The following is a 14,330-nucleotide window of genomic DNA, read 5'->3' on the forward strand; positions in this document are numbered from 1 at the left end:
AAGGCGGCAGACTCTAACATTATCGCTATAAACAACACAGACATTGATTCTTCACTAAATGGCATCCCTGAAGCTGCACGAAGAGAGTCCAATGAAGACAGAATAGTAAAAGAAGTCGTGGTCCAAAATCCACTCCCTTAAAGGATGAAATTGCGACGCAGGAGTATGATCTGGAGACACTTTGAGCGCTTGGAAAGTTTACATGCTTGTCAGTGTTTGATTTGCAATACGAAGATAAGGTGCTCCCCTGAGGGCAGCACCGGCAACCTGCACAAACACATGTCAAAAAGACACCCGCATGTGAACATTAAAACCGGCGAGGTGCTTAATCACCCAACATCCAACACCTCAGAACTAGAGTCACCGCATTGTCAGAAGACATGTCCAGCAAAGGTCACCAATGATGTAGCAGTTTTAGGTAAGCTTTTATAATCACTATGCTCTCTTATTTAAGTACCGTGATTAATGTATTTGTGGACCTTGTCTTTGGTCAGATGTACTCCAGGTTTCACAGGCAACTGCAAGAGAGAGGCGTGTTTTTAGGAGGGAGCTGGAGTTGATAGAAGCTATGAGAAGGACGCAGAGGGAGGAGGCGAAGGCTGTGGAGCATCAGAGGGAGCTTGTCAAGAAGCTGAGGGCTATCAGCACCAGAGAGGCTGCTCTTGAGAAAAAGCATATTGAATCTCTAAGGAGAGCACAGCAGGAGGAAGCACAGAACTTAAGCAGACAAAGAGAAGAACTCGAAAGACAAATGGCGGCATTGCAAAGGAAATAGGAGCAGAGGAAGGAGTGAAAACTTTTGCTTTCTGAAGAACATCCAACCTCATTCTCACCAAATGTGAGAATGTTTTTTACTGATTACTTTGGGATCGTTGCAAATGTCAGATTTGTGTTAGTGTTTTTTATTTTACAATAAAATCTGCTTTGTAGAACAGTTTTTGGATCATTAATTTCACTTCCTAAGATTATTTATGGTAAGTTCGAACTAACAAAGTCATCTTATGTGCAAAGTACTCTTCTGAATTACTGTACTGTACATTCAACATTACAGTAGGCTTCAAGAATGATACAATTTACATAATATGTACCCCTGCACTATTGTAGTAGCCTTATATTAGCAGCACAACTAAATGAAATGAGCAAATTATTTACCTCTGAGCATGTTTACAGTCATTTATAGGGACGGTGTGGCGCAGTTGGGAGAGTGGCCGTGCGCAACCTGGTTCAATCCCCACCTAGTACCAACCTCGTCATGTCCGTTGTGTCCTGAGCAAGACACTTATCTCTTGCTCCTGATGGGTGCTGGTTAGCGCCTTGCATGGCAGATCCCTTCATCAGTGTGTGAATGGGTAAATGTGGAAGTAGTGTCGAAGTGCTTTGAAGGTAGAAAAGCGCTATACAAGTACAACCCATTTACTATTTATACTACAATCACACCATTGTTTTCAGAGGAAAAATATAATACTCTTTTTATTTTGGTTGTTTTTTTAGAGAAGTTTTGAGCCATTTTGTCTATTTGCATTTAGGGAATCATAATAAAATTCTGTGTTCACGGGCAGCGATTAAAAGTGTTTAAAAATAATACATTGTAAATGTAGTTTTGAAATGAACTTCAAGTGGTAAGTTTGAAGGATTGTACAACAGTAAAATAATACTTAAAAATATTTTTTCGACAGATATTGCAGCAGTACTTGCATGAGTATTAAACTTTTTGTTTTAAATATTTATACTCAACTGGCTTCACGGTGGAAGAGGGGTTAGTACGTCTGCCTCCCAATACGAAGGTCCTGAGTAGTCCTGGGTTCAATTCAATCTGTGTGGAGTTTGCATGTCCTCCTCGTGACTGCGTGGGTTCCCTCCGGGTAATCCTGCTTCCTCTTACCTCCAAAGACATGCACCTGGGGATAAGTTGATTGGCAACACTAAATTGGCCCTAGTGTGTGAATGTGAGTGTGAATGTTGTCTATCTGTGTTGGCCCTTGCGATGAGGCGGAGACTTGTCCAGGGTGTACACCGCCTTCCGCCCGATTGTAGCTGAGATAGGCACCAGCGCCCCCCGCAACCCCAAAGGGAATAAGCGGTAGAAAATAGATGGATGGATACTCAATTGGAAGCGCACACTTCCACTATTTTTTACATATGCACTGTTTAACCCCTTATTAAACATTTTTAATAATGGGGAATGTCGTACGAGAACATAAACGTTCACAAAACTGAGGTGTATTGTTGGGCGCATAACATAATTATAACATGAAATGGGAAAAATAGAACGCTTTATTGTCGTCAAACATAATAAAATGGTAAGAACAACAACAAAAATAACACATTACATTTTAATGTATTTTATGATTGAATGCAATCAAAATGGGGACTTGAAGGGGAATGCATACATTTTGGTGCTGTACAACGAAGATCAGTACTTCTGGCGGACTGACAAAGTAAGCCACCAGTATTTTAATATTATTTTGCACCACATTAACTAAAGCGAAGAAGTCGACTAACTCAACATGGACTCTGCAGTTTGTTTGTTTTAGTTTAGTACAATCAAATCTAGAACAGCTGAGTAAAAACTGTCATCAAATACAGACGATATAATAATCTACACAACGCGTTTGACCAACACGAATAATCGTGTTCGGTGAGAAGCCTACTCTGTGTTGTTTGGGATTATTTTGAAGAAGTCGATCCGGAATGGGTGTTTTGCCTGCTGTGTAAAGATGAAGTGTGTGAAGTTACCGTGAACACGACAGACATGGTAACACACCCCGAAGAGGCTGTCATGGAACTTGGTCGGACAGAAGGGCGAGAAACTTCGACTGGCCAACAGCCCATGGACACTGATTGTGAACAAGGTACTGAAACACATGATCTCGCTGGTCGCCATTTGACGTCTAACGTCTTACAAGTCGTGAACGATCGTTTGAATCTCGCTAGTATTGTTGTTATTTTACTTAATAGGTACTTACCTACATTAACTCGTTCACTACTTGCCACCCCTGCTAGTTCTAACTGAATAGAGAAACCACGTTACCTGCCATTAATTGTGCAGCCTCCCCTTCTTGCCCAAGCAGCATCACGGATGCATGAAGACTGCGGTTTCACTGACTCATGGTACTCGACAAAGACTCGAGTTTCACTGACTCATGGTACTCAACAAATACTCGAGTTGCACTGACTCATGGTACTCGGCAATGACTAGAATTTCACTGACTCATGGTACAAGACAAAGACTCGAGTTTCACTGACTCGTGGTACTTGTCAAAGACTCAAATTTCACTGACACATGTACTCAACAAAGATTCAAGTTTCACTGACTCATGCTTGACAAAGACTTGAGTTTCACTTACCCGTGGTACTCGACAAAGATTTGAGTTTCACTGACTCATGGGACTCGACAAAGACTCGAGTCTCACTGACACATGGCACTCGACAATGACTCAAATTTCACTGACTCATGGTACAAGACAAAGACACAAGTTTCACTGACTAATGGTACTCGACAAGGACTCGGGTTTCACTGACTCATGGTACTCGACAATGATTTGAGTTTCACTGACTCATGGTACTCGACAAAGACTCGGGTTTCACTGACTCATGGTATTCGACAATGATTTGAGTTTCACTGACTCATGGTACTCGACAAAGACTTGAGTTTCACTGACTCATGGTACTCGTCAAAGACGCAAGTTTCACTGACTCTTAATACTCGTCAAAGACTTGATTTCACTGACTCATGGTACTCGACAAAGAGTCGATTTTCACCGACTCATGGTACTCGTCAAAGACTTGTGTTTCACTGACACCCGTACTCAACAAAGATTCAAGTGTCACTGACTCATGGTACTCGACAAAGACGCAAGTTTCACTGACTCTTAATACTCGTCAAAGACTTGATTTTGAATGACTCATGGTACTCGACAGACTTGATTTTCACCGACACATGGTACTCGTCAAAGACTCGAGTTTCAATGACTCTTAGTACTCGTCAAAGACTTGATTTTCACTGACTCATGGTACTCGACAAAGACTCGAGTTTCACAATTTCAGGTATATCTCCTGATATAAGGTTTATATATATATATATATATATATATATATATATATATATATATATATATATATATATATATATATATACTATATATATATATATATATATATGACGTAAGCCCTTTTTGTAAAAAAAAAAAATGTTTTTAAAACACACAAAGTGATTTTAATTCATTATTTTTGAGCAATGACATTTCTTTTTTTTTCCAATCCCACCAAAATTATTGGAATCCCCAAGTAGTTGTAGTTGTTTGGAATACACAACTACCACAAAGATGCACGTTCCAATCAAACATGTGGTCTGTTAAATGTTAAATAGAAACAATTGTAATATTATTTTATTTATCCACTCTCAAAAGTGTAAAAAATAAGTCATAATTTTTTTTAAATCTTTAATTCAACTTTAGATCTATCCATCAAATGAAAGTTTTTTTTAGGGTTTTTGTATCTATATGCAATATATTCCACCCAAAACAATTCAAAGTGAAGGAATTGGAACCCTAAGTAGGTCAATAATTCATAAGAAGGTGATTTTAATTCTATATAATCTTTTGAGCATTGACAGTTTAAAAAAAAAATCCAAATCAAATTCTTGGGGATCCAGAAGGGACCCACTCACAAAAGTGTAAAAATAAATTATAGTTATTTTCAACTCTTAAATCTCTAGATTAACTTTAGATCCATCCTTCGGATATATCTTTTAAAAATTTTTTGTTTTTTTGTTTGTTTTATGTCCTTTTTGTTGAAGAAAACCATGTTTTTCGTATGGCAAATACGCTAAGTATGCAATATTATGTCCCCCCCAAAAAATTCTAAGTGGAATATTTGATGTGAAGTAATTGACATTGAATTGGTCAATAATTCATACCATAGATTTTCATTCATTATTATTTTTTGAACAATGAGTTTTAAAAAAAAAAAACGCCTGCGGGGCAGCTTTGTATTTTTTAGATGTACTGTAGGTCGTTGTAGCGGTAAAGTCCGATACTATTACTGCTACTGGTTGCCGAATATAAATGAAGCTAGTTCAGACGTGTGCAGCCAGCTAATAATTGATGTCCAAAATTATGTCCATGTTTAACAAAACTATTTAATATCATAAAGTCACATTTATATAATACACTTTGTACAAAAACGGAAAATACACGGGAGCAAACAAACACTAGCCCGGCACACTCAAAAACTGTTGCGCCTCTACTCAGCAACACCTGAGCAAGATCCTGACTCCTCCCTAAATAGCCAGGCACTTGGCCTTGGAGCCAACCCCTTTAGTGACGTCATCAATTTGACAGACAGAAAGTGTATTTGGCTCTAACACACCAGCCCCTAATTGCTACTGGCGTGATGAACAGAGCAATTTAATTTGGAATAAATAAAAACAAAAATAGAGCCATAATACCAAAACAAACACCTCTTTCTTTGGTTTTCATGTTCCCTTTTGCAATAATGCAGTTAATTTACTCCATACCTTCACATAGAAGGCATATCTTGGCAACAGGTCTTTAGATGAAAATCATTTTTGTTTGCAGATGAACTTTTTTCATTTGTCCACTTTTGTCGCAACGTTAAATATTCATGAAACCACCTGTTCCAAAAAAAAAGGTCAGCGATATATGAACTCTGCCTTCATTCATAGCCTGCATTTCCTTATGCACATCCACTACTGGTGATCTATTACCAACAGTATATGTAGACTGTAGCTGTCTTCTTTTCTTACTCCTTGCCATTAGCTTTCTTCGTCACTTTAGGGGTAGGAGAGCTTTTCTTTTTCTCAGTTTCCTCCTCTTCTTCTCCCAAAGGACTCTCGGGGTCGTTTTCTTCCTCCTCTTTCGGGGAACTCTTCTCTTTTTGGACTTGCCATAGTCGCTGTCTTCGTCATGTTCCACCATGAAGTCTTCATCACTGCCAGACTCATCAGGATCCAGGTAAGCTTCCTCTGGGTCATCCTGCTCTTCATCCTCACGGCCTCCGTCACCCAGAAGGATTTCCCGCTGTTTTGACACGGCTTTGGAGACTGCCTGGCGTATTGTTCGCATTCGACTGACTTTTCTTTCATCGTCACTGTCATCTGCGCTCAGTTTTCTTTTTGATGTCTTCCTGCTGGGCTTCTCTATCTTGGGCTTCTTTCCCTTTTTTGACATATCCTCTTGATCTTTGGAACCCTGCTCATTGAAATCATGCATGTACTGGTTCATAAGCAGTTCCTCCAAACTGTTAACAATTGTGCGGTTAACAGTAACTGTGGGGCTCCCATTATGCGTGTCATTGCCTTGTAATGGCCCATTAATTACCCACCCCGATAGGGTTCTGACAGCATAAGGTCCATCTCCGTGGCTGTTAATCACCTCCCGTGGTTCTATTAACTTGGAGGCGTTTGTACCAATTAACAGGTCCACGTTGGCAGTTATCCGAGGAATTTTGATGCCTTGGATGTAAGGCCACTTATCAAGCTCTGCCTCACTAATCAGATTGTTTGTGTACACGGGCATCTCCCTTTGAGTGAAGACATCAGGAAGCTCAAAAAACTTACTACAAGTAAGCTCAGAGATTTCCAGACCATTTACAATGCTGCTCGGGACCACCTTACTGTGCCCCATGGTGCGCAAGTGGATTTTTGTTTTTCGGCCTTCTGTGTTCAGCCTGTTTACCAATTGTTCAGAGCAGAAGGTCCCTGTGCTTCCTGGATCTAGGAAAGTATATGTCTGGACTATCTTGCTGCCCTTTGAGCACTTTACTTGAACAGGCAGGATAGGTAAAATTCCAGAGTTTCCAGCCCCTGTATGGCCACAAGTTGATGACATAGTGTAAATATCTGCTTTTACCTTTGGAAGTTGGCTATTTTCTCCACTTTCCAGATGCCTCCTGTCAATATGTAGCACTTTGGGATGAGTCTTGTTGCAGTAAGAGCAAGTGATGCGCCTGTCGCAACTCTTGCTCAGGTGCCCTGTGCACAGGCAACCAAAACACAGGCCTTTTTCTTTTAGAAAGTCAAGCTTTTCCCTGTATGCCTTATTTTCCAGTATCAGACAGTGCTCCAATGCATGTTCACTTTTACAGTAAAGACAGGAAATAGAGTTAGTCTTGGAGGTGTTCACAAATTTATTGAGGTGTGGAGCCGGTTTAGGTCTAGTGGCAACTGTCACATGAGTTGCGAAACTGTTCCTTCTGTACTGTGATTTGCTTTGATGTATAGGCTTGGGTTTGGTTATTGTTTTATCTCGAGGGATGTCCTGAATGTCGCCAAAGACAGGATCTGAAGCAATTCTGACCTGCTGTTCAATAAATTTAACAATCTCTGTGAAACAAGCACGTCACTTTTGTTGGTCAACAATGTCGGCTGCTTTTCCTCTCCACTGGTCCCTTAATTTGTATGGAAGCTTTTGTATGAGCATCTTCATGCTAGCTGGCATGTTGAGCTTGTCCAAGTACTGCAGCTCATCCATGGCATTGGAGCATTCTCGCAAGTACAGTGCAAAAGCTTGGAGATTTTTTACATCCTCAGACTTGATGTTTGGCCATACCATTATTTTGTCCAGGTAGGCTGCTGTTATTTTTGAAGGATTTCCAAATTGTTCCCTTAGTAGGCGTTTTGCTGTAGCATAGCCTCTCTCTGTAGGCATATAGAGGCAACTGCGCACCAACTCTCTGGGCTGTCCTTTGGTAAACTGTTCCAGATAGTATAAGCAGTCACCACGATCATTGGTTTTTGCCTCTATACAATATTCAAAAGCTTTTATGAAATTTGTCTGTGTGGAGGTAATTGGGAGGTTTGTGCTTGAACCGGGAGTGCCATCATTTCATTCTGCCTCTGTAATACAGTGTGGAATTCACCTGGTATTGTGTTGCCTTGAAATGATTGAAATGCTTGAGGTAAATTTTGCCGTGATTGGTTTTCCACAGGATCCAAAGTTGATGAGCGAAGAGGTTGTTTGTTTGGTTGAGGGTGTGAATGGACCTTGTTTGGGGCATTTTTGGCTGTGTGAAGCTCTGAAGGAGCAGCTTTAACAGACGGCTGAAGTTGTTGTACAGGCGGAGTAGGCACTTTTTTCGGTTTTGTCCCTTGCCTGTAATAGGACTCCATTCCATCAGACTTTTGGCTTCTGCCAGAAACACTGGCTTCATGGAGGACAGACAATTTAGCATCGTGGGCTGCTATTTCAGCATCCAACTCCATTTGCTCCTTTTTTCTCCTTATGGCGTCTGCTTGCGCCTCCAATGCATGGATCTCTTTTAAAGCAATAGCACGGGCGACAAGTACTGCCTTATCTGCCTCTGCTATTATGCAAGCAGAAGAAGTGGAAGACATGTTGCTTTTGTTTGAGACTATGGATTGAATGACCTTTGATAAGACAATAGATGGAACATTTGAAATGCTGTCGTGGGGTTGTACACTTTCATTTTCAAAACCATCAACAGCGGAATCCTTATTTTCAACATCATCATCATCATCATCTTTAAAACACATCAACCTGTAAACCTTTTCAATAAAACCCTCAAAATTCAAAATTTTTGCTTTGTACCATGTCTCATGTTTAGTACTCTCATATTCTGGCAACAGAGACAATAAAGTTATGTGCACTTTTCTAATTTCATGATATAAATCCATGAACCTGCTAAATTCCTCCTTTAGCTCATGTGAACGTGTTTCATCATTTAATACGGCAATGACCCCCTCTTTTAGTAATGAGAGTCTTTGCAACTTTGATTTTCTTTCCCCGTGCAAACTTTCAATTTTGTGACCTAGATTTTTGGGTGTCATTTTTACCACACGTTTTTTCCCTTCAACCCCTTGTCCAACATTGTCACGTTCAGCCACAGTGTCCCCTTGTGGCTGTTTATGTTCATCAGCGCATGCGTGTGCTCCCTACTCCTCCATTTGGAAAAGTCAAAGTTTGTCGACCCGCGCGCAAGTCAAGTCAAATAGTCACCAATAAATTGGATTTTTCAATATTTGTGTGCACACAATTTAACGATGGCCATTTTATTTTTTTTTATTATTTTTTTTTTTAATTGGGCGGGGCGTGGGTTCCCTCCGGGTACTCCGGCTTCCTCCCACTTCCAAAGACATGCACCTGGGGATAGGTTGATTGGCGACACTAAATTGGCCCTAGTGTGTGAATGTGAGTGTGAATGTTGTCTGTCTATCTGTGTTGGCCCTGCGATGAGGTGGCGACTTGTCCAGGGTGTACCCCGCCTTCCGCCCGTTGTAGCTGAGATAGGCGCCAGCGCCCCCCGCGACCCCGAAAGGGAATAAGCGGTAGAAAATGGATGGATGGATGAATTGGGCGGGCCGCTAAAACATACCACACTCAACGCTGCTCTGCGTCCTCCTCCACGCACGACACGCACGCGCGCGCGCGGCTTGATCCGATGGGATGATCTGCAGGTGCTGCTGCTGGCTGCTGTCCCCGATAAGATGAGCGACCCTGTTGCTCTCCAGTGGGACTCGGAGCTGTCGATGCAGAGCTTGATTGCAGGAATGTGTCCGCCGCTTCGCCGATCCGTCTCTTCCGCCGCCGGCTGGCAATCAAACACTGACAGCGGCAGGTGCGATCCTCTTCCAAAACAAGCCTCGCAGCTTGTTGCTTCCCAATAAACAACTCACCTTTAGGTGAGGCAGTTTTTGACGTAAATGTAGCGGTAAAGTCCTATACTATTACTGCTACTGGTTGCCGAATATAAATGAAGCTAGTTCAGACGTGTGCAGCCAGCTAATAATTGATGTCCAAAATTGTGTCCATGTTTAACAAAAATATTTAATATCATAAAGTCACATTTATATAATACACTTTGTACAAAAACGGAAAATACACGGGAGCAAACAAACACTTGCCTGGCACACTCAAAAACTGTTGCGCCTCTACTCAGCAACACCTGAGCAAGATCCTGACTCCTCCCTAAATAGCCAGGCACTTGGCCTTGGAGCCAACCCCTTTAGTGACGTCATCAATTTGACAGACAGAAAGTGTATTTGGCTCTAACAGTCGTGAATAAAATTGTTGCCACCGTGGGACCCAAAATAAAGTGTTTGTTTAAAGCAGGGATCTCAAACTTTTATAACTATTAGAGCTACTTCGACAAAAAAATAGATGTGAGCTACTTTTTATATGACTGGTAACATGTAATTTGTACTTTATTTACAAACAATAGCTTGGTAATTTTCTGTGTGCTATTTTTAGTTAGTTTTCATTCAATATGGGCATATTATATTGAAACAGTTTAAAACTTGTAAAATATAACAAATTTGAAGAAAATATTATTCAACCCTGAGGTGAGATCAGGTTGTGAGCAACTGGTAACTCATGATCTACCTGATGGAAATCCTTAGTTTAACCTATGTCTCCTTGCTTGCTTGTTTGTTGTTGTTACTATTGTCTTATACAAACCCCGTTTCCATGAGTTGGGAAATTATCTTAGAGGTAAATAAAAACAGAATACAATGATTTGCAAATTCTTTTCAACCCATATTCAATTGAATGCACTACAAAGACAAGATATTTGATGTTGAAACTCATAAACTTAATTTTTTTTTGCAAATAATTATTAACTTAGAATTTCATGGCTGCAACACTTGCCAAAGTAGTTGGGAAAGGGCATGTTCACCAATGTGTTACATCACCTTTTCTTTTAACAACACTCAATAAATGTTTGGGAACTGAGGAAACTAATTGTTGAAGCTTTGAAAGTGGAATTATTTCCCATTCTTCTTTTATGTAGAGCTTCAGTCGTTCAACAGTCCGGGGTATCCACTGTCGTATTTTACGCCTCATACTGCGCCACACATTTTCAATGGGAGACAGGTCTGGACTGCAGGCGGTCCAGGAAAGTACCCGCACTCTTTTTTTTTACGAAGCCACGCTTTTGTAACACGTGCTGAATGTGGCTTGGCATTGTCTTGCTGAAATAAGCAGGGGCATCCATTAAAAAGACGGCGCTTAGATGGCAGCATATGTTGTTCTAAAACCTGTATGTACCTTTCAGCATTAATGGTGCCTTCACAGATGTGTAAGTTACCCATGTCTTGGGCACTAATGCACCCCCATACCATCACAGATGCTGGCTTTTGAACTTTGCGTCGATAACAGTCTGGATGGTTCGCTTCCCCTTTGGTCCGGATGACACGATGTCGAATATTTCCAAAAACAATTTGAAATGTGCACTCGTCAGACCACAGAACACCTTTCCAGTTTGCATCAGTCCATCTTAGATGATCTCGGACCCAGAGAAGCCGGCGGCGCTTCTGGATGTTGTTGATGAATGGCTTTCGCTTTGCATAGTAGAGCTTTAACCTGTACTTACAGATGTAGCGACAAACTGTATTTAGTGACAGTGGTTTTCTGAAGTGTTCCTGAGCCCATGTGGTGATATCCTTTAATCAATCAATCAATGTTTACTTATATAGCCCTAAATCACTAGTGTCTCAAAGGGCTGCACAAACCACTACGACATCCTCGGTAGGCCCACATAAGGGCAAGGAAAACTCACACCCAGTGGGACATTGGTGACAATAATGACCCAGTGGGACGTCGGTGACAATGATGACTATGAGAACCTTAGAGAGGAGGAAAGCAATGGATGTCGAGCGGATCTAACAGGATACTGTGAAAGTTCAATCCACAATGGATACAACACAGTCGCGAGAGTCCAGTCCAAAGAGGATCCAAGACACAGCAGCGAGAGTCCCGTTCACAGCGGAGCCAGCAGGAAACCATCCCAAGCGTAGGCGGACCAGCAGCGCAGAGATGTCCCCAGCCGATACACAGGCGAGCAGTACATGGCCACCGGATCGGACCGGACCCCCTCCACACGGGAGAGTGGGACATAGAAGAAAAAGAAAAGAAACGGCAGATCAACTGGTCTAAAAAGGAAGTCTATTTAAAGGCTAGAGTATACAAATGAGTTTTAAGGTGAGACTTAAATGCTTCTACTGAGGTGGCATCGCGAACTGTTACCGGGAGGGTATTCCAGAGTACTGGAGCCTGAACGGAAAATGCTCTATAGCCCGCAGAGAGATTGATGTTGTTTTTGATACAGTGCCGTCTGAGGGATCGAAGGTCATGGTCATTCTATGTTGGTTTCCGGCCATGCCGCTTACGTGGAGTGATTTCTCCAGATTCTCTGAACTTTTTGATGATATTATGGACCGTAGATGTTGAAATCCCTAAATTTCTTGCAATTGCACTTTGAGAAACGTTGTTCTTAAACTGTTTGACTATTTGCTCACGCAGTTGAGGACAAAGGGGTGTACCTCGCCCCATCCTTTCTTGTGAAAGACTGAGCATTTTTTGGGAAGCTGTTTTTATACCCAATCATGGCACCCACCTGTTCCCAATTAGCCTGCACACCTGTCGGATGTTCCAAATAAGTGTTGGTTTAAAGTTAATGAATTTTTGCAAAAAAAAAAAGTTATTAGTTTGAACATCAAATATGTTGTCTTTGTATCATATTCAACTGAATATGGGTTGAAAATGATTTGCAAATCATTGTATTCCGTTTATATTTACATCTAACACAATGTCCCAACTCATATGGAAACGGGGTTTGTATTTTGTCATTCTGTCTACATCCCTAACTATCTTTTTAATTCTTCAACAGAGACAGCGTACCTGGTTGAGGCAGACGCCAACGTCGTCACTGTAAACAACTCTTACCTAGATTCTTCACTAAACAGCATCCTTGTAGCTACGCAGGGAGAGCCCATGGAAGAAAGAATAGTCGAAGAAGTCATGGTCAAAAATCTGCTTCCTTCAAAGACCAAATCGCAGCGTCGGAGTTTGATATGGAGGCACTTTAAACGTTTGGAAAGTTTGGATACTTGTCAATGTTTGATTTGCAATAAGAAGATAAAGTGCTCTGGTGAGGGCAGCACCAGCAACTTGCACAGACACATTTCAAAGTTACACCCGCATGTGAATTTGCTATCAGGCGAGGTGCTGAATCAGCCAGCATCTTTTCATACAAAGTCAGATCATCGTAGGAAGACATGTCCAGCAAAGGTCACCAAGGATGTAGCAGTTTCAGGTAAGCTTTTATACTCACTATTTGTGACGCATACCAAATTGATACTACCGGGTACTGATTCACCTAAAATTCAACGGTAAGTACCATATTTTGATACCTCTGTTGCATTCAATGTCATGTCCGGTTGCAGCCTCGACACCAGCTCAAGCAATATGCAGGCAAACAGGTATATCATAGTGGAAAGCCTATAGATAATGTTACAACTTTTCATGCCAACAAATTAAGCATGCCTGATATTTAAAAAAAACACCTCTTCTTTTCAAAATGCATTATTATTATGCATTATTATTATTATTAATAATTGGTACCGTATCGACTCAAATGTGAAAAGTACCCATCCCTTACATGTATTGTACATGGCCCTTTTAACCAGTATATTTGTGGACCTTGTCTTTTCCCAGATGTGCTGCAGGTTTCACAGGCAACTGCAGGAGAGCGGTGTCTTTTTAGGAGGGAGCTGGAGTTGATAGAAGCTCTGAGAAGGACACAAAGGGAGGAAGCACAGGCTCTGGCCCATCAGAGGGAGCTTGTCGGGAAGCTGAGGGCTGTCAGCGCCAGAGAGGTGGCGTTCGAGAAAGAGCAAATTGAATCTCTCAGGAGAGCACAGCAAGTGGAAGCCCAACATTTAAGCAAACTGAGGGAAGAGCTGGAGACAGAAAAGGCGGCATTGCAGAGGAAATAGGAGCAGCTGGAGAAAAAGGAGGAACTATGGTTTTCCAGCGAACATTCCAACCTCTTTCTCACTAAAAGTGATATATCTTTTATTATGAACTAGTTTGGCAACCTTGCCAATGTCTTTCTTAGTTTTTTAAATAAAATATGCATTTTCGACTGGTATTATGATTTTTTTTTTTTTAGCTTTGAAGGTTACTTTTAAATGATCAATACAAACAAAGCAAACAATACTATTCGGGTTTACTACACATTTACGGCAACATAAATTATCAATATATTACGATATTATTTGAGAACATTGCAATTTACATTATTTATCCACTTGTTTGTAGCGACCCATAGCAATATTTTTGCACAACTAAATTAAATAAGCAAATGTTCTTCCTGTGAGCATTTGTCCAGTAATGTATACCATAATTACCTTAAAATATAATTAATACTTTCATTATGTAGTTTCTGGTAGAGAATTTAAAAAAACATTTTAAAGTTTTTTCTTTAATTCGGGGAAGAAAAACACGAATTTTATTGGTAATCGCTGTGTTTCATTGAAAAGCATTTAGCTGCATGCGTTTTCCTGATCTTGG

The 14,330-nt window shown here is 40.9% G+C and overlaps 1 protein-coding gene across 1 annotated transcript; it reads left to right on the forward strand.

Moving 5' to 3' along the window:
• Nucleotides 1–2,479: 2,479 nt before the first annotated feature.
• On the forward strand, nucleotides 2,480–13,908 carry LOC133539531 (uncharacterized). The gene is made up of 3 exons (XM_061881508.1): nucleotides 2,480–2,852; nucleotides 12,646–13,071; nucleotides 13,473–13,908. The coding sequence occupies exons 1-3, from the start codon at nucleotides 2,753–2,755 to the stop codon at nucleotides 13,751–13,753; spliced, it is 807 nt and encodes a 268-aa protein (XP_061737492.1). The 5' UTR covers nucleotides 2,480–2,752; the 3' UTR covers nucleotides 13,754–13,908.
• Nucleotides 13,909–14,330: the final 422 nt, after the last annotated feature.

Source organism: Nerophis ophidion, linkage group LG02 (assembly GCF_033978795.1).
Source record: "Nerophis ophidion isolate RoL-2023_Sa linkage group LG02, RoL_Noph_v1.0, whole genome shotgun sequence".
Lineage (NCBI taxonomy): Eukaryota > Metazoa > Chordata > Actinopteri > Syngnathiformes > Syngnathidae > Nerophis > Nerophis ophidion.